Below are 27,646 nucleotides of genomic sequence, written 5' to 3'. Positions count from 1 at the left end.
GAAATGATTTTACCCAACGTAAAATGGTGTTACGAGTGGGTACATTTTCATTCCTCGCAAGATTGAAATGACGACGAAACTCGCGCTGAACTGTAATGATACTCTCATTATCACGCACAAAACTGTCGTAAGTAAACACACGATGTTGCACATTCCACGAATCCATGATGCCGATTAAACAATGACTAGAAAAAATGGTATGATCTACCGAACACATGTTCACTTCAGCTCGCCCAATCCGACTACCCAAATCAGAATACTATCTGTTCTAAAAACATCCACCCTTCCTGCCGCACCCAGTATGATAAATCCCCTGTGAAAAGTTTAGTCCGTATGTTGATTACACCAATATTTGCTATCAAGTTTTATTAATATTTTGAATATCGAATTTAAGATTCAATTTTAATCTAGAAAAAATGTAATATTACACTATCTCCAATAACTACTGAGCTCTGTACTAAGTACTGAAATCAATTATAATGAATTTTGGTTTTTGATCAACAATATCTTCCAATTGTTATCATTTAGATGTATATTTCAAAATCTTTCTGGGCATATTTTTGTGCTCTATAATTTAAGATTAGGTAGAGTGCTCTATCTCATATAGATTTTCAGGTACAAAGATACCTGATGATCTACCAATGATGGTTGAAGCTGAAAATGAGGTGTTTTTTACAATACAAGGAGCATTGTTGTCATATGTACCTGAAAGTCTATATGAGATAGAGCGCTCTACCTGATCTTAAATTATAGAGCACAAAAATACGCCCAGAGGGACTTTGAAATACATCTACTGTAACTAAATGGTAACAATCAAAGATATTGTTGATCAAAAACCAAAATTCATCAAAATTGATTTTTTCTTTAAAATTTACTCATTTTTGAAAAATTATAACTCAGTAGTCTACTTATTGGAGATAGAGAGTTCCTAATGATCTCATTCCATTCAGAATTTTATAATCTAAAACAAATGCGAGAGCAAATTTTCCGTCCGATTACTGGATTTGGCAGAAATAGCTGAAAACTGGAAAATGAACTGAAAATACGAGGGTTTTGGGCCACTCTGTATCTAGCACAAAGAAATTTTGCATGAAGAAATTGGTTCTGGACTTTTCTCATGTATCCAAATAAAATAGGTAATATATTAAAAAATCAGGACTACAATATAAATTGCAAGCACCAATGTATATAGTGACTGAATTATATCTCCCTTCTTAAAAAGAGATTTGACTGTAGCCACATTCCAAACTTCTGGGATCCTCAATTATTGTCTCCAGTACATATTTATCAAATGAAGAAAGTCCCCCATTTGAACATTGGTTTGAATCCCCCATTTGGTTTGAAGAGGAGTCCCCCATGCATGAACAGCTCCATATGTAAACCATCCGGCCCAGCTTCTCTTGAAAAATGTTCAACTTAGGAATATCAAAGGAAATTTAAATAGGTTGTAGCCTGCAGAATACGAGGTTAGAAAAGAGTATAAGATAAGAAGTTTTATCACCCAGCTTGGGACAATGAAGCGACCAATGACGACTTGCAGGTTGCAGGAGCAGTGGGCGCTCACATGTTCACTCAATGACTGGAAAATTATATGCCTATGCTATGCGTAGAGTGACTGTATTTAGGAAAGTCTAGTCAGTGAACGTCAAGTTTTTTTTGTCTATGCCACAATTCACACTACACATATAAGCATAGCCACCTCTAATAAAGGTACTCTGTATTATAGGTGGCTATGGTTATACATAGAAATGGATTGATAAGAAAATGGTTCAATACTTTTAACGTGAAGGTGAAATAAAGGTACTTGAACCGATAATGTCGGGGCGGTAATCATTATACGACCGCGGCGCCCGGAGCGACCGCCCCGGATGCCCTGCCCTTTGGGCGGCCCTGCTCACTATTAGTTATGTTTTGTGATATTATAATTAATTGTTTACACCAGATTATACTGTATGTGTACCTACTCATTTGTTGTCAGAGTGCTAGTAGGTTACTAAGCATTGCTAAGTCACTAAGTATATATTATTGTGCAATGATGGAGAGTGAATTTGACTGGAATAGAGACAAAATTATCCAATATTTTCTTTCTCCTTTCTGTGATAAAAATATTACAGTAGCTACGGCGAAAGCCACGGCCAAACCTTCTTCTTCGGCATCTGGCTGGGATCTGAGCAGTGAATAGGCCTACTGGTTTTATTCCAAACTATATGTAGCTCTGCTACAAGTAATGGCATCAAAGTTATAATTTATTATAGCAGAGCTACATATACCTCCGCTACATAAAATTAAAATTTTGTAGCTGACAGAGCTATATGTAGCTTAAATTTCATATACCTAGCTCTGCTATAGCAGTCGAGCTACTGTATTTATAGCTCTCCTGCTACATACGGTAGTGTAAACGTAGCTTTACGTTTACACACGCATCGATTTTTGGACGTACGATTTACTGCTGTCCTTATAAGTTATACCATATTGAATGAAACTTGACAAACACAAGAGGACACAACATGATCACATCAAGAGAACTTAAAAAATAATTTTGTCAATTTATATACAAACTAGTAGAATTTATAAGATATCAGGAATAGAATAAAAATTCTAAAGAATGTCAGATAAAATAATGGGTGAGTGCGTAAAACTTCAATTTTTTTCAATTACCTACATTCAAAGAAAATGTGTGATTATTACGATACTCGTATTATGTTTGTTAATTTCTTTTTTAATAAATGAAACTCGACTGAAAACATAATTAACTTAAAAAATTCAAATTATGCCGCGTCAGACTGGAAGGCTTGTTGCCAAACTACCAATTACTTTTTCCCTAGTTCTGCTTGGATTGAAAATCAAGAATAAAAATTGAAAATAAGTTTCAGTTGAAAATAAAATATTGAAGTGCATAATTTTTATCAATTATCAAAGCAATTTTATAGGATCAAATTGATAAAATTCAAAATTATTCAAAGTAGACGCGCGCATTCTCACTCAGCTGCTTGTAATGTAGGTTAGAGTTTTGTTTTATGTTTGAGTTTGAAGTTTTTTGTTTGCTGTTTTCATTTTCAGACATCAGACAGATTCCACAATCTTTTTGTCTTTCTCCTATTAACCTTATTGGGTTTTATTTAATTAAAAACAAGGATTCGTTGTATTTTTATTCTTCAGTTGTTTAGTTAGTCCAAAATAGCTGTATATTTTAAGAATCTGACTCATAATTCTGGCTTTTAGTGTACTATAAAATTTTGGTTGAAAATTTTTCAAACTTTCTTGAGTTGATAACGTTTATCTGAATCTGGTAAGTAATTCAGTGCTTGAAGAAATATTGCTAATACTACCATACTGACTAACTAAAAAAAAATTACCTATATAGTCTAATTTTTACGATACATTGATTGGTGTGTAAACGAGGCTATTATCCTTAAAATGCAAAATTTTCAAAAACAGTGTATATACGTCGACGCGCAATTTAAAAAGGAATAACTGTCAAATTTTCTTAAAAATCAATTGCCGCGTTTCGTTGTAAATGCAAAACATATAAATATAAATAAAGACATACATAAAGAGAAATGCAAAAAAGTCGACTTGAATCTTAGACCTCACTTCGCTCGGTCAATAAATTTGTATTCAACTTTTGTGGCCCTTAATCTACAACCTACTACCAAAATAAACCAGATGCTACCAAATAAATAAAAATGCCGGCTATAAAAGTATTAGGTAGTCTTTATTGAACTTTTAAAGCCCATCGAAGTACAGTTCAGCTTTCTACTATAGTGCGGTCCACGTTATAATGGCATAGGATAAAGATAGAAGAATAGCGATGCCGATTCTCTGCATTAATTAATTATATTTCTACACTGTCAAAAACATACTTGGCATCGTTGTGGACCTGGAAAAGGATAGTACTACCGGCTTTGTCGAATGATAGACAAGGATAGCAAAACCAAAGTTGATCAAATACTGTCATTATAACGTGGACTATAGACAGATATTACGTCTGGTTGGCCTCGAACGGTGTCAGACAAGTCAAAATGCTAGCAAAAAAGCAAGACAACACTTATGTTACATGAAATTCATATCTAGTTACTATTTGTCTTTGACTCTGTTACAGTAGTCAAAATAGTCCTTCAGACTATAAAAGCACGCCTCCTTTAGAAATGATTTCAAACTTTGTTTAAACCCCTTTCTCTTTAATATTTCCCGCAACCGAATTAGTAGGTAGGTAGTCATTTTTTCTACTAATATAATATTAGGTTTTTCTTCATACAAAGTCAGAGAAAGTAATCTTATGCCGTGTATAATAGGCCTATTCATGCGTCTTGTTCATAGTCTGTAGTGAACACATAATATAAATTATAACTTACATACATTTACAAAATATAGAGACAGGGAGCACTGAAAATTTCCATTCAAATAAAATAATCCCTATAATGTATTAGTGGATGCAACCATTTGTTAGTACGCAGTGCTATCTTTTGACAAATGAAAATTTGCTGGATACTCTCTCTAGCTCCCCATGGAGCTACTGAATAAGTAATATATGACTCTACCAAGCAATGATAGACCGACATCAATAGAGTTATATAATTTAATTTACTTAAATTTAAGACAAAAATTACACTCGCTATTTTACTCTCAAACCTATCCAATTGTTCCCACCTACCGAGCTCAGCCCTTTTTCCAGTTTCAATCCCAAGAAGAAGTCCGTCGAGCTTGAAGGATTCTACCTATAAAGGATGAAAAAATGATTATTTTCATAGCCATAAGCCTTTTTAAAAACAAAATACTCTCTATAAACGTCTGCATTTTAATATTTTTACACACATATTTGGCCTCCAGATACACATTCAAAACATAAAATCTTTGGGTTTCAGTCAGCGGTCGCCACTGATATTTATTTATTTATTGATATGTGATGCTTTTTATTTTTTTATTAGTTTTCCTTTCTGAAAGAAACACAGTCGTAATAGTCTTAACTCTCAAGACATCACAGTAATTAATTGTAATATAACTTTATCATAAAAGTTAGTATGTAGTTGGCCTATACTTATATGTTTTTTCTGATCTTTTGCAATTTTTATATAATAGGTATAATTCTTTTTTCAGAATTGATCAAGTTTTAATTGTATATCATTTTCTACTTTTGACCATAATTAGAATAAAACTAACTGTGACTCACTACCAACACACAAGGGATCTTGTATAGCCAGTGCCTAAAGTTAAATTGATTATATTGTACTTCTTCTATTTACTGCTAGGTTTTTAAATACTTATGTTACAATGGCTATTTGTATTTTATACTCTGAACATTTGTTGCACAATGATATATTATTAATTTTTACTGGCATCAATTCAATTATTATGCAGGTAGTATAATAAATTGTAGAATTTTAAATAATTTAATGTAGCATTATTTCAGGATTCAATTTTATTTAATTGGAGCTATCACCGTCAGTTGAAAGCAGAGTTCAAAAATTTGTCTAGAACTCTTTAAACTTTATTATGGATGTTTTAGTTGAAAAATTTTACCCAATTTAAATCAATTTAATAAATCAGATGTTGATTAATAGCGGCTTTAGCTACATTATAACCATAGCCTACTATATAATTATAGATAGAGTAAGTCATGTTATAACTCAACCTACTGTATTCAAATTATTGGTTTTACTTTCCTTGCCCTATTACCATAGGTAAGGAGAGTATTGCTTTCCGAAAAAATCAAGGTACCCCAATTTCTAAATTTCTATACGTTTCAAGGTCCCCTGAGTCCAAAAAAGTGGTTTTTGGGTATTGGTCTGTATGTGTGTTGTGTGTGTGTGTGTGTGTGTGTGTATGAGTGTATGTGCGTCTCTCATCTCCCAATTAACGGAATGACTTGAAATTCGGAACTTCAGGTCCTTCCCCTATAAGGATCCGACACGAACAATTTGGAACAAATACAATTCAAGATGGCGGCTAAAATGGCGAAAATGTTGTCAAAAACAGGGTTTTTCGCGATTTTCTCGAAAACGGCTCCAACGATTTTGATCAAATTCATACGGTACCTAAAATAGTCATTGATAAGTTCTATCAACTGCCACAAGTCCCATATCTGTAAAAATTTCAGGAGCTCCGCACCATCAATGCAAAGTGTGATATTAGATTCCCAATTATCAGGCTTCAGATACAATTTAAACAAAAATATTTAAGTGGAAAAGATTGAGCATGAAAATCTCTACAATCAATGTTCAGTGACATTTTCACCTGTCATTTTACCCTTACGTTCATCCATAGAAAAATTGACCGTTTTCACACTTAGATACCGATTGTCGGCTGACATATTTATCGTCAAGGCACCCAGAATGTTCTTCGATTGGCCAATTCTCGCCAACAGCGAATTCTAAGCAAATCGGAGGACATTTTGTCGGTGAGAAGTCGGTACGGTAAGTGGAAAATTAGCCAAATTGGTAGGCTAGCCGCTTATCAATCTAGTTGTAGCTTGTTTTTAGCTTGAGTGTTCACTTTCATGGAATCCATGCTCTTCTATCATTGTAGCTTGAAACTCATTCTCAGGTCTTTGTAGCACTGTCAAACTTTTTTAAAATAGGATAAATCTAGCCTGGTTTGATAGAAAATCTTCCAATTCTAAACATTCCAAACATTAAAGTAACTATTGACATTAACGGGGTTTCAGGTGAACGCCTGTTTCCTTGTTCCATTATGTAGTTTTATTTTAAGGTTAACAAACAAATGAATAATTTTTTATTGTAGCTTCATATTATGTGTTATTCAAGTAGGTAAATACAGTGAGGTTGAATTTATATTCCTTTTACAAAATTTGAAGAAATACAAATTCATAGCCTGTATAAATACACCGACTATAAATAATTTTAATTACATCAATTATTAGTTATCTTACTCTTCAATTCAATGACTGAATTACAGTGATGCTAAGCTAGTGTTCACATAATTATATTGCATGCGGACTTGGAACATAGAATTAGCGTGGGTTGAAAAAGGATGAAAAAGTTTTTTGAACCGAATGTATGATTGACTGGTTATCCTTGGATCAAATTGATGGATAGCATCTTGAAATAAAAAGCATCTAAATTATGTTGTACAAAATGTATCACATAGAAAATATTTATTGCAATGACAATATTATAACCTTTGATGTCAAGTAAGAATAGTATTGATGGTTTTTATTACCTTTGATGAAGAGTCTTGGGTTTTCTTGCTCATTTTCAAAGAACCTAATCTATTATATTGATATTGAATTTATTTGACATAGTTTTGTTTCAAAATGAAGTTTCAAATTTTCAAACTCATATTCACATATTTCGCTTTAGCTTATATTAAACTAAGATAAATCTCGACTTGAAATTATCCGTGGTTTTTTATTGGAATCTCGAGGAACTCATTTCGATTGTTAAAAATTATTTAATAAATCTAGTTGATCTCCAGTTAACCATTCTACATTCAGATATTAATTTGATTCTGTAAAAACAAAAACTAGTTAACAGATGGAAATAAATCAGAAGTCGCATTTGTTCAAATGCTAATTAATGAATAATTATTATTAAACGAAAACCCCAATTAAATGCTGTAAATCACCCAGAATACTTCTGCTACTGCAAATATTGACACCAGGGTAAACAGCTAGATGGAAATTCGAGTTTCTCTCATTTTCAACCTGAAATAGTTTTGTTCTATGTTGATTCCCACCACAATATCATCTACACTACTATAAAGTAAGTCTTTTCCAGTTGATAACTTATTGTATCATTTATCTTATGACTTCTTTCTCAGTTCCATATAATTTGTACAGTATATGAATTCAAAAGTGGATTGTTTCTTCCATACATTCTCAATCTATAATGATAATAATGTAATCAGATGTATAGTCAATACATTTTCTATTATATATTTTACAAATTAAGACTGAGAGTATCAAGAATCTGAGGTTGAAAGGATTCATCCACTTTATGTATTATTATTCACTAGAACAGTATTGAGTTATCTACTTTCACCTGATGACTATATTATTTGCTTACTATCTGACATTTCAAGAGAATATAAATACGAACAAAGCTTCAAAACTTTCATGTAAAAGTTTTTCATAGAAGAAAATTTGAATTTTGTTTTCTTCTCAGAAAATAAGATACAATTTTGAAGGAAATACTCTTAAAACTAGCTGGCATAAATAGTATGACATCTGGGATTATAGCGTCAAAATGACGAAATTTTTTTAATGAAAATTATCTAACTTATGGATCCATGACTAGAATTAATGATGTGTGACTCCATCAAATTTTAATTAGAGGAAAGGGAGAGAGATCCACTTTGAACTGTGAGCATTACTCATCAATGCTGTTGATTCAATCAATGCTGCCAGTTCCACTATTATTGAGGCTTTCTATTGATCCAAGCATTGCAGGCTGCTTTAGGTAGCCTTGAGACTTAATCGAGCAAAAAAGAAAGTGAAAACTACCAAAAAAGACGTTTCAAAACTCACGTTGCTAGTGTTTTTTTCATCAGTAATGATTATTCCAAAAACCTTGGCATATGATGCGTTTTGCTGCTATTTTTAGTCACTGGGCTCCATCTTGACTTGCATGCAAGATCGAATAATAATGAATCTGCTTTTGAATTCAATGGAAACAAATCAGTTCATACAACGCAGTAAAAACAATATATATATATATATATATATATATATATATATATATATATATATATATATATTTATATGAATAGAATGTAGATATAGAATGATATAGATATATATGATATAGAATGAATCACATACAGAAATGAAGCTATGGATATGAAATTGTAAGATCGAAAGACCATTTTTAATTTTCGTTTAAAATACATGAACTTACTAGGATAATGAAATTGTAAGAAATATTAATAAAAGTGTATATTCAATACAACAATATAATCGTTAATCTCCTGTGTTGTGAAGGTAAAGTTGTTGTCAAGTTTGTTTATGATTTGTGTCTATATTAAGTTATAAATTAATAGATAAATGAATTCTACCATTTCATTTTGTTTTATTTGTGTTTATTTATCTTACTTCAGACAGGAGATTTAACATTAGATCTCGCCTTATCAGGGCTTCACCAATTTCTATTTACTGATAAATAAAGTGAAAATAATGACAGTAGTCTATTCACATGAAATGTGGGAGTGAAAATGGTGGGAAGTGAAGAAACAAGTTTCAAAACCTAAAGATGATTTATTTTAACTAGTTGTTAATTTGTGTTTTTAATCTGTTATTTTACATTTAAAACTTTCCAAAAATAGGGTAATATATATAAATAGGTACTATGATGTATTATTGTTTATGTATTATGATTTATTTAATAAATAAAAATAAGTAGCCCTGACTGAATACATGCCTTTAAAGGAGGAAAGTAATACTAATTTATTTGAAACGCTCATAATTTATTTTCCTTGTTTAGTGATATAATTTTAATTATCTCACTCATACAATAAAATTATAAACATAAGGGAAGTGGTTAACCAGGCAAGATAATCTTATAGCACTAACAATATTATAGCGTCTTGGTTTCGGTACAGCCGTTGGAAGGGTGCTTGTTTGAGGCCGGTTCTGCTAAAATACGTGTTTAAGCTGTAAAATTACTACCCGGTTTTTCGGAGCCCACCTAAAACTGCAGGTCCTCTTAATCATCTCTCTCATTGCCCGAGCACAAGCCAAGGGGTTATATGGGTATCGTGCTCTGGAAAACCGTTGGATACAAATGCATGATGTAAAGATCATTATTTTCCAATTACTCATTCGTCTTATTCAAGGTTATTTCTATATTTACACGTTGTAACTCAGTTATTAGTATTCCGCTTGTTTCTTTCTATAACTTAGAGAGACTACCTTCAAACTGCCTGCATTGCTGCAATGGCAAACATTAATGTTTTCTATTATGAATGCTATTGTTTTCTTTTTTACAAAGTTGTGCCTTTGTTCTTAGAATTCAGTTCTCCATCATGTTAATTCTAGCACTAATGCCCGATTGCACAAAAGCCAGTTAAATTTTAACCTTGATTAATTCCACGGTTTTTTTGATAAGAATTTTTTAAAAAGGCTTTTTTGAAAAGACGGCTTCTCTGATTGGTTCTTGTGGAATTAATCTCGGTTAAAATTCAACCGGCTTTTGTGCAACCGGCACTAAGTAATGAAGAACTCACAAAGAGGAAAACAGCAGAATCTATTTATCTTCTTCCAAGTAGGATGACAATAATAAAAATCATATTACTATATTGTGAAAAGATCAAATGGTTTAAGGTAGGCCTATGCATTGGTTGGTTTTCAGGTAGGCTAAAAAATACTGGAGAATGAACAACCTTTTGGCACTGACTAATAAATGACCTTGGAATAGTAATGTTGCTTGGAATCTCGTCAACTACAATGTTCTACGATGTATTGCTTGAATCTCTTCAATTGGATTTGATGACAAAAATTTAAAATCATATCACTGTTGCGTATATTTATAATGTGGACCCCTCTACTGATATCTTTGAGTTTCGGCAGACTAATTAATATAGAAAAATTAATAATGTTGAAGCACTTATTTATTACACAAAATTATTACCGGTATGATGAGACTATTTTATATTTAGGATGAAAGAAAACTAAACAAATTTCTATTTTTTTAATTACGATCATTAAAGCTATGGATGGATAAGAATTGGTCTAAAACGTTTTATCTTTCTAAATTTAATCAATCAAATCATTTTTATTCATAAAATCTACAAGTGGTACATTGAATAATTGTCAATTTACATATATATATATATATATATATATATATAATATATATATATATATATATATATATATATATATATAACAGAAGACACTTCAAAGTTTGTAATATAAATTAAAACAGGAGACACGATATAAATAGATATTGAAAACACTTAAAAACTTACATTAGAAATGGGGGAAAATTTCGGAGACTGTGTCTCCTTTCTCAACCGAGAAGACTTCACACAATCTATTTATATCGTGTCTCCTGTTTTAATTTATATATATATATATATATATATATATATATATATATATAACTAAACACTTTAAAAGAACAGATCAATACAGTCGAATGCAAGCGTCACTCAAAATCACCACTGAACAATTTCCTGAAAGGAGTACAAAGACCACTTTCCTTCAGATTAGCTTTAAAAAAATCAATATACTCCAATAAATTGTCTAAAGTAGGGTTCATTGTTTAATATATACTATATTTTCTTATATCCGTTCTACTATTTAATAATTATTGAATATATGTGACACATAATCAAATGTATGCATCTTTTCAATTTACAGGTGAAAATGTTATCGGCAATACTGCTGTGCCTAGTTAGCGGACTTGCATTCGTGTGGTACAACTTGTTCTCGAATGTGGCCCGTATGAAAAGAATCGCTGCCAATATGCCAAGACCGAAAGAGTTCCCTTTTATTGGAGCGGCTCTAGAGTTCGGATCGACGTCTGATAGTAAGTCAAACGGGCACTTTCTAGAATAAGAAACTTCACTGTATACAGGTCATACCATAGAGAAACTAGAAAACTTGTTTAGCGTCAGTTTGGTATTTGGTCTTAACTGTAGGCTAATCGAAGTATAAAAGTATGTTAGAGTTATCGTTTGACAGCGAGTAAATTTATTCAAGTTTAACGTCTTCTTACTTCAACACTTCAACCACAGATGATAATAATAATAGTAGACTTCATTTAATATAGAATATTCTAGAATAAGTAGAAATTGGTGAGTCATCGTCTAATAGGGAGTCAATCTTTCTTATGTATATTGATTTCTTACTTGATAATAGTTAATAAATTATCTCATACTTGTAATAGTATATATGTTGTAGACCTACGTTGTAGTATAGTGTAGAATATTATCTAAGTTGAGAATTATCGTAGAGTTGGGTCAACGTCTGATAGGGTAGAGTCGGGCTCTTATCGTTTTTCCACTCTACCATAGATAATACTTCCTAAAATAGACCACAAAATCCAATAATTGACCAGATTTTAGAGAGTCTGTACTATCTTTGTGAAGGTGAAACTGTGGTAAATATACCATTGAATTGACAAATCAGTGGTTTTGACAATATCAAATAGTTTTCATTCAGTCTGAACTATGATCATTAGAATAGTTCAGTATAGATTATAGATAATATAAACGGTGTTTCAAAATCGATGACCTAATTACAAATAATTAATTAATAATGCAGTGTGCAGATTAGATGGTTATGGAAAAGGTTATAACATTGGCAAATGATGAGTTAATGGAAGCTTAGATGGATAGATGCAAATCGCAATTTTATCGTGGCCTAAAATGGTTATATAACAATCTAAAAGGGTATTTCAATTAATAAAATTCAATTTGTTTCGTTTTCTTGATCATATACTAAGTTACAAAATACTGAAATTTGTGAAAATGCATCATTAAGCTGGATTCACACATATCAGTGACAGTGAAAGTGTCCGGCACAGTGAAAATATAATTCTCATGAGTTCTGATTGGACTGTTCCCACTCAGCACGGCCGAGCGTGTATGAATAGTGCCACTAGAACTTATGGGAATAGTATTCTCACTGTACCGGTACCGGTCACTTCCACTCTTACTGGTGGGACTGTTCCCACCACTGATATGTGCCAATCTAGCTCAATATACAGCTAAATTCTGTTCAATACGCTATTGACCGAACGTAGTGAGGTCTATGTTTTAACTCGGATCTTCTTTTGTCTGTCTGTATGTATACAATGTAAAATTGTGGCCAAACGCGTTGATAGAATTCGATGAGATTTGGCAGGAATATTGCTTTTTCAAGGGCGCGTCGATGTATACACAAGGTTTTTTAAAATTTTGTATTTTAAGGATAATATGAAAAGAAAAGGAATAATTCTTCCATACTCTGATATTACTATATATATCATCTACTTTGAAGATAGGATAAATCAGACTATAGATTCATAATCAATCAGCTGACAAGTGGATTATTCATTGCATGCATTCTGGCCGTGTTTATTTCTATAAGGTAGGGTTTCAATATTTTTTAGGATGCGTGCGCATCAGTATCAATATTCTCACATTTGAAAAACAAATTTAATGGTTGATTGAAAATGAAATAAAAAAATGATTAAATGAACTAAATAATGCTGAAGAAATTATAATATTCTTGATTAAAAAAAAAAAATTAAAGTAGTTGAGAAATATTTTTATCAGAGGGAAAGATTATCACGGAACTGCATAAATTTTCACATGGGATACATATTCAAATGTTAACTGAGTTTATTAACATGAGTGAGTTTTTGATCTTGGAGAAAACAAATAACAGTTTTTAAGAGTAAATTATGATTCAACTGGAACAGGTGACATCAGATACTTGGATGAGAATACTGCGTGAGGTCTACTGTTTACAGAACTACTAGTTCACTGAGGCCCATACACACCATCTTGGTTTAGACGGAGTTAGATCAGCTGGAACACATTATAATAAATGCGACCATATTTACCATCTACGATTACATGAAAGTATGAACGTACATGAAAGGAATCGTAGATCAGAGTTAAACATAGATGTTGCTGAGGGCTTCAAGAGAACATACGACATCTATAATGGAGCTCACTTTGACTTATCAGCATTCTGTTGGTTGAAAGAGAAGCGATTGTGTTATGTATAAGAAATTCTATCAGTTTTAAGTGAATCTCTTACCTCATGCATGGAATAAAACAATCATAAGTATAAACAAACTTATACAATCGTATTATTTTTCTCTGCTGGAATCCTTCAGACTTCACACTTTTTCTAGGTTATATTATTGATCCATTTTTCTAATGTCAGTTTTTTATTGCAATTTGAATTGATTTTTCTTACAGCAATATTGCAAGCCTACTTTCGATTTTCCAAGTTGGGCCCTGTAGTACAGTTATGGATCGGACCTGAACTCTATGTGCTGCTCTCCGATATCAAAGATATTGAGGTGATATAATTAGAGTAATCTTATTATTACTTACTTCAATTTTGTAATTTTCATAAAATTATATTGCTATGTTATGCCGTTGAAAATTTCTCTAATTGATCGAAAGAGCTTCTCAAATCTTTTAGTGTTACTACAAACTAATCTTTTTTTCTTATTTTTGGAATTCATTCCTACTATTAAAACTCATGTAATTATGATTTGGAGAGAGTAACAAACTTAGTCTATATATTATCATGCTATTTTGGTTAACAAATGCCTATTAATCTCCACATAATTCTGAATTCACTGATGAAGTCGATGCTAATCAATTTTTCGGCTAGCATGTATTTTATTAGTACATGTATTAGGACTAGCTTGTATAAAGCACTACGAGTACTCTTAAATGTTTTCTTCTCGTGGTAACCCTGTAACTGCCAGATGTTTATAATAGTACTAATAATACTATACTTGAGTATTAATGTTTAGTTCAGTGCTGTGTTACAGAAAGAAAGCATGATTTGACTGTTTTTACATTGATATTCTGGGATTGAATTGATGATGTCCCGACTTCTTTTGCTGACTTCTACTACACAATTTTGAAAACATTGTTCTCATGCTAAACCCGTAACTGCTTGTTCATATTGGCGTGAGAGGTTTATTGTTTGGAGCTTCAATAATCACATCGATTGATTGAATTATGGATAGTACTTAAATACATTTTTGTTGACAGTTGATATTGCAAAGCAATACGTTATTGAAGAAAGCTCACATCTACGATCTACTCCATCCATGGCTTGGCAATGGACTTTTGTCATCAACAGGTCAGACTTATTCAAAAGCTAGCAGGTAACCCGTAGGGTCTAATTAAAAATTCACAAACTGAAAACTTGACGTAATGAAACAAGTGAAGAATTTCAAATAGGCCTATAACCATCCTCGGTAAATTAAGAATCAATATGCAAAATCTCGAGTCTATCAGTCCTGTAGTTCAGACGAGATGATGCGTCATTCGTGTATTTCCCATCTCGTACGTGTATAAGCCAATTCTTTTCATTATTATCTAATAGATAACTGAAGAAGACATAATACTTGAAAACCTACCAGTATCATATTAATTTTTTTCAATACATCAATTTTAGTATCGATTAGATCCTACTTAATTTGAATCAGGTAGCTATTTGTTTCCCAAATACCGGTACCTAACAAAAACCCTACAATACTAAATTGAAGACAGTTTGGACTGAAGACTACAGAGTCTTCCTGGTTTTTGTAAGAAATAAATAGTATTCGTTTCCGAATTTGTGTCTGATAGTACATTATAACTGAAGAATATAAATTATTACTGATTTTATTGTGATTATTCATGTTTATTCATGTTTTTCTTATGAATTCCATTGGTACAGCATATGCTATGTCCATTCCATTTGTACTGGTTGCAAAGTTTTACATTAAATAATTATTTGATGAAATCTAAGTTCGATCATAATGAAAATAACTTCCATCAAAAATAATTTATAATAATACGTTTCAAGGGAGAAAAAATCAAGTACAAAAAAAAATTGGATGGAACCGGGATTCGAACTGAGAAACTTTCGCTTCAAAGTCGAGTACTCTACCGCTAGACCACGACTGAGCTCTAAATTGATTGTCTTGTAACAACGCTATAACCTCCTTATAAACAAACACATTTTAAAACTACAATGAACAATGTATGCCACATGAAACTTCATGTCCCATGAATGGAATTTATACATTAATTCTGAAAAATCTAGAAAGAAAATTGAAATTTGGGCTTCGAGGTGCACGAGATTGATATTTTTAGAATCTATGTGCAAAATTTGTAGATCTAAATCATTCCCGTTTTTCCAGTATGCAATCCATAATTTGATTTGTTTTTATGCGAACAAACACAACCCTACTCTCTCTTATTATATAGGAGAAGATTAATCAAGTCCTGAATCAAGAGTCGTTGAACAATGTATATTCAGTGAAATATTGCCAGAATATTGAAATTCAGAGTATATTTCTTTGTTATATTAAAATAAGTTTTAATGTTGAGTACAAGATAGGTTTGTCATTATTTGATAATATTATAGAATATCTCTTGTCTGTCAAAATATCTTTCTTCATCACTATCATTATAAATTATAATATAAAATTTATATACACCTTGATAAATTTATATAAATTTTACATCTTGAAGATTTAACAACACCTGCCCAAAAATCCTGTCAAATATCTTGCTTTTTAAAAAGCATTTTCTCTTTTTTCATAATAAACGTCAGAATGCATTTACTCACAGATATGAGCCTAGTAAGCTAAGCCCACCTTGTATGGGACTCTCTAAATTTCTATTCCTGAGTTGAGAGCCCAGTCATGTAGGAGGAGGCATTCGACATTGTCGTGCGTCCCCGGCTTGACAACACTCTCAACACTAAATAAATATAATTCTAGAAGTTTATTATAGAATGTCGTCTCTTGACCTTAATCCGCTTATTTATGTAAAATATGTAGTATTTTTATTTCATTATTTTTTTATTATTTATTCAAATTCAAATTTATTCCACAAAAACGTACACATTACAAAATCAAAATACAAGTTCTCAAAACAAAATAACATGGTTATTAATATACATATTACACTGTATTATTTATTTTACATTACATTTTCATATAACTAAAATTATTTTATTAGCCTACTTATAATTTACCTTTATAAAGTCATACTATCATTTTCTATTCACTATTCTATTCTATTTCCATGACCTGTCTCATTTCAATTCCAATATAATTATTTCATTGGTTATTATTTCTAATTTGTCTTGTGTTTCAATTTAGTTAGTATAATTCAATTTAGTTGGCCCTCTTCCAATCATTTTAAGGAATAAAATGATTAAGCACTCAATAAATTAATTATTTCATTGTTTCTAGTAAGCTAGGATATTTGAATGTATGTAAAAAATGTTTGTCTTATCCCAATCAGGTGAAGTATGGCGAAAACAGCGTAAAATTCTGACACCAGCCTTTCATTTTAAGCCGATACTGGAAGAATTCTGCGAGGTTTTCCATCACAACATCGAAACACTGGTGGGAAAAATAAAGAAACAAGTTGGCAGTCCTGGTTTCAATATTTCACCCTATATATCGCTCTGTTCACTGGACATTGTGGCAGGTATGTTTATATATACTTCTAGATTTGGGGATTTTAGAAATGTAAACATTTTAAGAAGATAGAGTTTGGAGAAGTCTAATTTTTGAACGAGCCTAGCGAGCTTTTAGTTCAGACTCCAGGCCCATAGTTTTTATATGTTCGTAGATAACATGCGATCGAACGCTTTGACCAATCAGTTTTAAATTTTTAACACTATAGAGATCGGAACCATACGTAAATATACGGAACCATTATACAGATCAAGTTCGTTGGCTAATCAAATTGACTCACTCCTTCGTCTTTTGAAGCGAAACTGGGTACCATCTGAAATATATCCATTCTGCCATTCATATCATTAATATATCATGGAATATTATAATGAAGCATCATTTGAGATTTCTATTCGATTCCAATATTGTATTTTGTACATGCAATTCACATTTGAGATTTATAACTTATTGTGCAACAAATATTTATGAAAAAATCCATTCCATTACTTGAAATAATTTGTGGACTGTGATATTGATAATCTTGAGTCCGTTTGCAAATACTCGGTTTAAACGGAGAAATGTCAGCTGTTCGTTTGAACCCCGTATGAAACACATTATGATAAATTCAACCATATTCACAAGTAAAAGTGGTTTAGCGTTGAACGTAATGTCAGCATATGACCCTTAATCTGTGAAATTTTATCTTAATGAGATTATTGTTATTGTATTGATTGTCGAAGCCCATTGCATTTTTCTATATCTAATGACTAATTAAATTGCTATTCTTATTCTAACAACTGAAGTATCACAGATTAAAGCAGTAGTGTCCCGTTACACTCACAAGAGCGATAAGCGATCCAATACCTATTTCTTGGAGTCCAATCTGAGGTATAGATATGATTCCTCATCTATGTATCCTATAGGTTCCTATATCTATATCTTAGAGAGCAATCTATATCTAAATCTTATTCTTGGAGAGAATTCTTATATATAGATAATATATAGGAATCTATAGGATCGCAGATAGCTCTCTGAGTGGCCGGGCCCGTCGAGCTTAGTTTAGTTTACCGTGAATGTGGAGAACGGCTAATATAAGATGGAGAATTATTATTTGTTTCATATCAAATTGAATTGATTATATAATCTGATACATTATTGTCTTTGTGACAGAATCATCAATGGGGACCACAATAAATGCCCAGGTCCAGAGCGATAGTAAATTCGTGACAGCCATTGGACAGTAAGTAACAAAATTCGATAAAAGGCCAATAAATCAGTAGCGTCAAATAAAATTAATGCTTCCGAATTCATGGAGATACTTATCCTATTAATATTAATTGAAAAATGATGTGTACAAATTTATGATATTGTAATCTATTTGAAAGAATATATTACACCTACAGGTAGGATTCATTGCACAGTAACTCATTGCAAAAACGCCTTCCTCACATTTCTACTAACTTCAAACCCTGAGTCTCACTGTAACACTATTCACGTATTTCAATAAGCACCTTAAATTTTTGGTTAATGTTGCAGTGCAGCTTTCATCACATTGTACAGAGCCTTGAGGCCTTGGCTGCTGCCTGATATCTTATTCAAATTATCTCCTAGTGGACGTCTCTATTATGAACAAGTCAAAGTCATACATGATTTTGTTGATCAGGTAAATAATATCATTCAACTATCTACGGTACCGCATTATATCACATTAGATCAAATGCTACTGAGATAACTGTACGATGCCAATGATGAACTAACTAATCGAGTTTTTTTATATAAAATTCAAACAATATTTATCATACTGTGATTCATTAAAGAAAATGCCAAATAAGTACTTTTTAATCCTCTAAGGGCCGTTTGCACAGTCAAAGCTTAAACTGAATTTAACCAGCTGGTGGCTTAAACTCAAAATGAACCACATTATGACAAACGAGACTTGATACTGATTTAATCCAGTTTAAAATGAAATCTAGTTCAAACTGTCACTGTGCAAACGGCCCTAAGACTTTTATTGGAAGACATTAACAGTGTTGGGTAATTCTGTTTTGCAAAAGTCTTCAGAGGGTTGTTCAAAATTTATTTGAATTTTCGTTCTATTAACATCATTGTATTCATTTAGCATGGATTCGATTTAATATCTCTAGCTCCTTCAATATTCATCAATCTGGAAGATATATAAGTTGATACGAAAATGAATATAAATATTCCTGTTTAATGTTGAGACGCAAGCAAAATTAACGACAGTCATTGTAAACGTTATACCGAGTCAAATTAGAAGCGGTTAGTACTGATACTAAGTTTTGTGATCCTAAATGTTCAGTCTATTTGTATACTCTGTTCACAAAACTCACTCTATCAATTTCTTTGCAATTTAAATTTTGAAATTTCTGTTCCACTTTTTATCAATGTTCTTATTCATTTTCTGTTTTAGGTTGTTCGTAAACGAATTGAAGAGAGAAAAGCAGGAATTAAAGTAGTCGTCGATTTGCCAGGGGAATCTGTTTATAGTACGTATTTTTCGATTAATATTCACCCTACAAAAAATATTTCACAAATGATTTTTCAAGGTCCATCAATTCACCATTCAATTAATTCACTTGTCAAATGCCTTCTTATTAGCAACTTTATTGTTTAGGTTTTTCTGATTTTTTGCTAAATTGAAGAGTTCTTGTTTGGATTGTTACTAATCTGTACTGTTACTTATTAACCTTCACTGTAATACTATTACTCTGTACTATACCAATTTGAGTGTTGCTTGTTCTGATCATCTTGCATGATATTATCAATAAATACAGTTATTAATTGCTATCAATTGCAGGTAAAAAACGAAAAGCTCTTTTCCTTGACACCCTTCTAAACTACAATGACAATGGCATAGGACTGTCAGATGAGGAGATTAAAAATCAAGTCAACACTATCATGTTTGCTGTGAGTACTTTTAACTAGCAGGTAACCCATGCTCCGCAAGGTTCTAATTATAAACTTGACCTACTGGAATCTTGAAGAATTTAAAATAAAAAGTAGTGAATTTCCTATCCCGTACGAATATAAGCCAATTTTTCTCTATTATAGATTTTTCATCAAAATCTATGTGTTTTCAAAATATATTCTATCACTCCCAATTGTTTTGGTATAATCACTGTGATATTACAATTAATTGGCAGAATGACTTTTTAAATTCATTCTAACCTTGAAATTTGATTTTTTTTATCAAGTATGATGTACACATGAGACCCGAATTTGTGTGCGAATAATGGTGAGAGATATTGGACCTACAATATTGTAGGTGGGTTCCGAAACACCAGGAAGTCTTTTGATGCTCATAACTCATATGATTTTATTTTTTCTTACCTGAGGATGTTGTTACGTGTTTCTGCGTGAGTAATGTGAGGAATAAGGTGATATATGAGTTAATCTTTAATTTTAGGTGGGCGCTGTAACACTTGGAAGTGATTTGAAGCTCAAAACTGTCTGCTAACATAGCTGGCCTCAATTAGACACCCTTCCAATGGGATAACCGAATGCACGGCGCTTATCCCAATTTGAGCGATACAGTAAACAATCATAATGCTGTGTTTCTGGTTCATATCACTTGCTAAAATAAAAAAATTCCTCTTCAATTATTACTTGTTAGTAGAATCTTTGTTGATATTGTGAATTCCATTACGAATGAAACCACTTGAATTCCTCAAAAATGGAATTGCCAATGTTCAAATCGTTCCATTTATTAGAAGAAATATACTTGAGGAACACTCAAAAATGAAATGAATTTTTTAGTTTGTGATAACTATTTGTTTAATTTTCAGGGGTACGATACAACAACGTCTTCTGTCTCGTTCATCCTTTACGCCCTAATGAAGTATCCAGAAATACAGGTAAATTTATTTATTCAATCTATTCATTGATAATTTTATCATATCTGATACGTTCATCCAAACTTACAGCAAATAGAGAATTACAGATCCATATTATATTTTAGTTGTCAAAAAATTTGTAATGTGAAATTCTCAGCTTCAATATTATCATCGAAATTTTATACTTCTTTGCTTTTTAATGTGAATTTGTGTTTAGAAATAAATTTTCTCAATTTTAAACTTTATAGAATAGAAGAAACACAGGAAGTGGAAGTGTAAATTTTTAGTCATAAAACTTAAAGAACCCAATATATAGCCTATAATCTTCAGTGTACATAGAAAATGACATTTGGTAATACGGCAAGGCAGGACATCCAAAAGAATCTCTGCTGATAAAAACCACATTAATAAATATCTGCTTGAATCATTATCCTTAAATTTAATCCTGTTATCAGATATTTTGCAGAATTGTTCCATAATTAATGTATTTTCATAGTGGAAGAGATATCATATTCTGTTTTTATTTTATTATAAAACATTTTTTGTCAACAAGCAGAAAGATTATTATAACAATTGAAAATGAATTCGGGTAAAACCTATCTGGATGGGGGCATGGAACGGTCAGGAGAGAACAATACCCCTCCTTCAACGCTGATGGAATGGAAAACATAACTGTCAACCCATGTCAATGCTCAACCAATATTCAACAGTAGATCTCTTAATGCCCCCATCTAGATAGGTTTAGCAGCATAAAATATATTTTCAAAACCTACTTCGAAATCCACAACTCTGGTCCACAACTTACAACTCGACATAATATGGATCGTTTAAAAAATATCAATTAGCACAAGGAAATTAGTTCCTTGATAATATTAGAATAGGCTCAAAATTGTGTTCCATAATGATGGATTTCAACTATTTTTCTAAATTTAATAAGAATGACTTGAAAATACTGTTTTGAAACAATATGTACATCTCTGATAACCTGATACGAGTTATAAAATCGTTGCAGGGTTTGGTTTTTACCACACGACGAGCATAATATCCTTTGGTTCACAATTCGATAGTACATAAATAAAAACTGGTATATGCTTTCATGGTTGAGATCTTTGTCCCATCTCGATAAGCTCTGCAGGAACTCCATATTTCACCCAAAGCTACAGAGTATAGACTGTCTAAATTGTTGGAAATTATAACTTTGATGGACCTGTAAAGAACATGGAAATGGGAATCCTCGAGTGAAAGTCCAAGTGTGGAATAACGTCACTAAACTTAACAGGATGGGGGCATACGCTTCATTGCACAAGAATCGAAAATGTGCTAATTCTACCTGCCAAAGGGTCTCGCAGTTGTATTGTTCTAGCTTGACCGTCCCATGCCCCCATTAAATAGGTTTTACCCATGAATTCTTACTTGAATACTTTCTTTATAGTTTATATTGTGTAAGATTCTTATGTATGTGAGAATCCAATATTACTGTATCACTTTTTAAACGTTGAATAATGTGTCTTCCATGCAATTTTGATTGTTAATCAGACGAAAATATTTCATTAATTTTTTGTTTATCTTGGATTTTGCAGGAGAAAGTTCACAAAGAACTGACAGATTTGTTGGAAAGTGCGGACAGTGTGGCCACCTATGAGGACTACCAGAACATGAAATACCTTGATTGTGTTATAAAGGAAACAATGAGAATATATTCGATTGTGCCGTATGTGGGCCGCAAAGCAGAGGAGGATGTTGTTTTGCCCTGTGAGTTGTCTTTCAATTTTGTGAATATTTTTAATAATAATTTCTCTGAATGTCAATTATTTGCATCCAGAGGAATTCATTTACAAATAAATAAAATACAGATATCAAATTCAAGGAATTTTAAAAAATAATTTTAATCCCAATTATGATACCCCCAATCACCTTCGTTAGTTTTGTCTTTTATCTTGACATCAGACATTCTAACATACACTATAATCATACTTTACGAACTTCTATTGAATTTGGCCGCAATCGAGCGAATTCATCGTATTATCTTCTGATTCATTCATTGGCTCTCGAGCCATTGGTTTTTTTCAGATGACCTCACTTTTGTTGAATTCAATAGACTTCTGTACCGGGAGTATGTCTTGTCACCCAACCTTTGTAATTAATCCATTACAGTAATCATAATGAGCATCTAGAAAATGTTTAAATATATGGGGCATAAAACCCAGAATTTTTCACAATATTAACAAGTGTCATGTTAACAATAGAAATTAATTATTATTTTTGTATAATAAGTATTCCAAATATCTAATGAAAGCTACATGAATAGAAATAAGAATTTTTGTTATTGCAAATATTGATCGGGGCACATTTTCATTCTTCAAATTTCCTCCTGTTATTTAGTTCTTCGATCAATATCTGCAGTAGCAGAAGTCCTTAGTTCTATTCATAAAGCTTTTATTGGATATTTGAATTTATTATTATACAGTAATAATATTCCAGTAGTTGGTTAACTCTAATTTCTAATAAATCCTCCATCATAATTTATTGCTCACTTTCTATAACTATTGTTGTCATTGTTGTAGGGATATTGTGGAATTTATCTATAATTGTGGATTAGAACTAAATTTGCCATAACCACTTATGTATTAGTACATTACATAACATTATACAGGGTGTTTACCAACTCCCTACCAATACTCTAGGCTAGGGCATCATTCCTGGGTAAAAAACTTATCTAAATATCATATTTAAATTGTCCGGAAGTCTTCAATTACTCACACATCGGCCATTTTGCTTTTTTATCAATATTTTTATAAATAATGGTAAAACATACGAAATTGAAACTTTGCACAATCATTTACTACAACTAGACAAAACTAATAAAAATTATGATAATTTTTCAAATTCATAAAACAAAATGGCGGCCATTTAAAACTTTGTTCCTTAGGCGGGATGCACACCGGAGAAACGCATTTCGTGAAGCCCTCTTTCATCAAACTTGATTCATGCAATTCGTTTCACTCGCGCATGCATACAAAAGAAACGTTCCCTGCTTAATCTTATCAGTCGATTGCGAGCAACTTTCGTGTCACGTTTCCTGAAACTTTTTTCACGAAACGCGTTTCTCCGGAGTGCATCCCGCCTGAAATAACTCAGAAACCGCTGTTTTTACTAAAACTTTACAGGAATAACTTTTTTTAGTAAATTTAATTGCCTATCGATTGGTACCAATTTTTTCAAGACCAATATTGTCTGAGATATGGCAGCTTTAGTGGTTGGTGACCCACCTTTAGAGGGTTATGTAACGTTATTTTATTGTTTGAAATGACCTTAAATCGCTTACCATTCACATTCAATGCATATTGATATTGTTCCAAAACCAATGGACCATTGAATCCACAGGTTCAATGGTCCATTGAATTCAATAAGTGTCCTGTAAACAGGACCTTAGAATCTCCACCAAAAGAAGCTACACGGTAAATAAATTATACATAATGTTGTATCTTTGTAACCAACAATATGAGTGTAATTTAGAAATGGACTTGCTTACGAAATTTGCTCATCTTTTTCCCTATCTTCCTGTCCCTGTCTCCCCTTTTTCGCTTCTATTCACCCGTCATTACTTACTTTTATACCCTCTACCAGCCTTTTACATGGGAAACCATAGTTGGCTGCGTATTTTTCCTTTCTTTCTTTTCAGCACACTCCACCATAAAGTCTGTTTTTTGTATTTTTATTCAAACTTGAATAGTTTTTCTATTTGTTTTTGAGCAATTACTCATACAAATAGGAGTTGCAATCCTAATCAGATACATATCAAATTATTGATTAACAGAACATTTCATCAAAACACGAACTTTACAAAAACCCTGCTGACATATAACAATATTCAAAATTAACATTAGAAATGACACAAAATACAAAAAGTTAGGCTATCATTGAGTGATATAGTATCATTGAAAATTACATTTTTGTATGAATTCGATAGAAATACACGAATATTTATTTTGTGTATTTTGTGTTGAATTGAGTAGAATAATTATTTATTGATTAAAAAAATGATAAATTTTGCAGCGGGTTACACGGTGCCAGCCGGTGCGTCGATCAACATGTTTCTGTACGGCCTGCACCTGAACGAGGAGCGGTTCCCTGATCCGACCCGATTCGACCCGGAGCGCTTCAACGATGAACAATCAACTGATCGGAGTGCTTTCGCCTTCTGCCCGTTCAGTGCCGGGCCTCGCAACTGTATTGGTCAGTGCAACATTAATTATGCTATTGTTTTTCAGTGCATGTAACAGGTCTCTATGAAACTGTTGAAAAAGCGATAAGGGGCGCAGAGGAGAAGGCAGGCCTTTTTATCTATTCATTTTTAACAAAAATCATTTTAAAAAAAACTAGGAGAGAACAATAGAATAAAATGTTTGCATCTCATTAATTCGAGTTCAAAAATATATGAATTAGAAATTTTGAATTCAGGTGGTTAAGATACTACATGAAAACTGAATATCCTATTTAATAATCATCATAATAAACTTATGAATAATTATTATAATAATCTGATATTTCTAAATGCAAAAATGGTTGTGTTTTTCTGTGTCTAGCTATACATGTTTCGGTTGTTTTTCTGAGTCTAGATTAACATGTTTCGGTTCATGAGAGAGGTTTACCTGGACCGTTGCAGCGAAATCAGAAATTGTGTGTCAGTCGTTACAATGGAAGCGGCTGGCACTCATGCTCAGGTTTGCCTAACCAAGTAACCTGTCTAGGGAACCTCTTTGTCAAACTGTAACATCGATTGCAGACCTTATTAGTTGAAACAGTGAGGTTTGACTGACAAAAAAATGTTTGTATATTTTAACTAGTTGTCTCATAATTCAGTGGCAAATTGATCTGGAATGAATTATTTTCACTGGATTTCAGTAAGTATTGATCATAGGCTAGTGGCTAAAGTGCCATCCTAGAGGTTCCGGGTTGGATCCCAGCTATGACTTGAAGGTTTTTCTCATTAAACTATGTATTTTTATTAGAAGAATTGAGTACAATATCTAATTCCACTTTATTGATTGAATATTTTAATTTTTAATAAAGATTTTATCTAACTAAAGATTTTGGTTGAGTGGAACACATGATGAGTCTAATCTGAATGATCTGATTGATGTAAGTGTGACAGCTAGAACTAGTATATTTTTGTTCATGGTTAATTCAGCTATCTCAATATCAAAATTTGTCAACCTCTTCTAATTATAATTTTTGTATGTTTTTCAGGCCAAAAATTTGCAATGCTAGAAGTGAAAGCGATCGTTTCAGCGATTGTGAGGAATTTCAAAATTCTTGCCGCCATTGATTGTCCCGAGCCACTGATTGGCTCAGAATTGGTACTTGTATCAAGAACGGGGATCTATCTCAGATTCGAGAACCGATAAGTCGGTTAGGAAAGTGATTTGAGCAATCCAATCAATGGGCAATCGAATTAACCAAAGGTTTCAATTGAATCTGGAATTTTATGAAAACAACATTGAAGTGAGGAGTTGAATTTATTGAAACGAGTGTAATATTCAGTCCTATTTGAATTCGAGGGAATCAGATTCCAGTGTATCTGTCTTATTTCCAATGACATATTCTTGTCAATCTCAAATGACAAGAATAAGTAAATCCTCCCTACTTCTCAAGATTTTAACGGATATTGTGCTCATTCAAGTATAGTATAACTGTTTCTACTGAGTTAGATAGAAATCAGAACAACTCAATATATTTCAACCTCTGAATTTTCATTTCTGATGAGACTTTGTAATCCAGTAATGTGAAATTTTAATGAATTTTAATCAACTGAGATAAGTTGTTATCAAAATCGATGATCTTGTCTATCAAAATACAAAAATTGTTTTACAATAAGAGACCTCTAGAACTGGAGGAAGAATACTACAGGTGTTTTAATAAAGAATGGATATAGATGTAGAGAACGTGCTATTAAAAATATTTTAAAAATTGATTTATCAGAATTTTGATAGAAAATCAAAACTTTCATAATCAAGAAAGTATTAAGTTTGAATTGAGCGAATCATGAGGCCTGATGTAATGCTTTGAATGTTCACTTGTTTTTATGATTCAATAATTTGTTGAAAATTGACAATTTTTTAAGTTGAACAAAACCTGAAAATATCTTTTAATGTTTTTTATCATTTCTGTAAAATGTATCAAGTGAGTTTTAAATTTAGTCTTTATAAATGTCAAAAACATGGCTCTATTCAGGTGTAAGGTGCGCACTCTACCAAGCTGCAGTAACTTTATAAAACATATAGTTATACAGTTACTGTATACCAAGCTATAAGAAGCGTTATTTAGTTTATGTTTGAATTATCTAAGTTAACAGGTTTTACAATAATTGTGACAATTTTATAGTCTTTAAATCAATACATGTGATCAAGACCTGTGCAAATTTATTGAATTAAATAAGCTTTAAAACCATACCAACCACCAAAGAAACCCAAAAATAGAGTTGAGTAATTATTGCAAGGTTTGTGATTTTTTATATTTGACTGTGATGGTTTTGTATTATAGAATGAAAATTGAATTTACTGAAATAAATAGAATCAAACTTGGAAATGAATAAATTTGAAGTTGGTGGTTTGAAAAAGTATTAATTATTTTATAATTTGAAAATTTTTCAATCAAGAAATAAATTTATTAATTTTAGAAAACTGTAATGAAAAA

The 27,646-nt window shown here is 31.9% G+C and overlaps 1 protein-coding gene across 2 annotated transcripts; it reads left to right on the top strand.

Annotated features, from left to right (window-relative positions):
- Positions 1-2,995: 2,995 nt before the first annotated feature.
- Positions 2,996-27,646, top strand: LOC111051815 (cytochrome P450 4C1). Of its 2 annotated transcripts, XM_039432789.1 has the most exons (14): positions 3,035-3,289; positions 6,265-6,413; positions 11,318-11,486; positions 13,873-13,976; positions 14,686-14,776; positions 16,939-17,127; positions 18,267-18,336; positions 18,633-18,759; positions 19,528-19,603; positions 19,915-20,024; positions 20,903-20,971; positions 22,531-22,702; positions 25,007-25,186; positions 26,201-27,646. In XM_039432789.1, exons 3-14 carry the CDS (start codon positions 11,324-11,326, stop codon positions 26,356-26,358), a joined length of 1,509 nt encoding a protein of 502 aa, XP_039288723.1. In that variant the 5' UTR covers positions 3,035-3,289; positions 6,265-6,413; positions 11,318-11,323; the 3' UTR covers positions 26,359-27,646. The 2 variants fall into 2 exon arrangements, with proteins under 2 accessions (XP_039288722.1, XP_039288723.1); XM_039432788.1 differs by lacking the exon at positions 6,265-6,413 and having other exon boundaries at positions 2,996-3,289.

Source organism: Nilaparvata lugens, chromosome 7 (assembly GCF_014356525.2).
Source record: "Nilaparvata lugens isolate BPH chromosome 7, ASM1435652v1, whole genome shotgun sequence".
Lineage (NCBI taxonomy): Eukaryota > Metazoa > Arthropoda > Insecta > Hemiptera > Delphacidae > Nilaparvata > Nilaparvata lugens.
This window is presented reverse-complemented; position numbering and strand designations above follow the sequence as displayed.

Excerpts from the sequence above, each read along its gene's own strand:
- LOC111051815 (XM_039432788.1), top strand. The coding sequence starts at position 11,324 with ATGTTATCGGCAATACTGCTGTGCCTAGTTAGCGGACTTGCATTCGTG. Across the intron at positions 18,337-18,632 it reads TTCGTGACAGCCATTGGACA|TGCAGCTTTCATCACATTGT; the intron begins GTAAGTAACAAA and ends TTAATGTTGCAG. Across the intron at positions 20,972-22,530 it reads TGAAGTATCCAGAAATACAG|GAGAAAGTTCACAAAGAACT; the intron begins GTAAATTTATTT and ends TGGATTTTGCAG.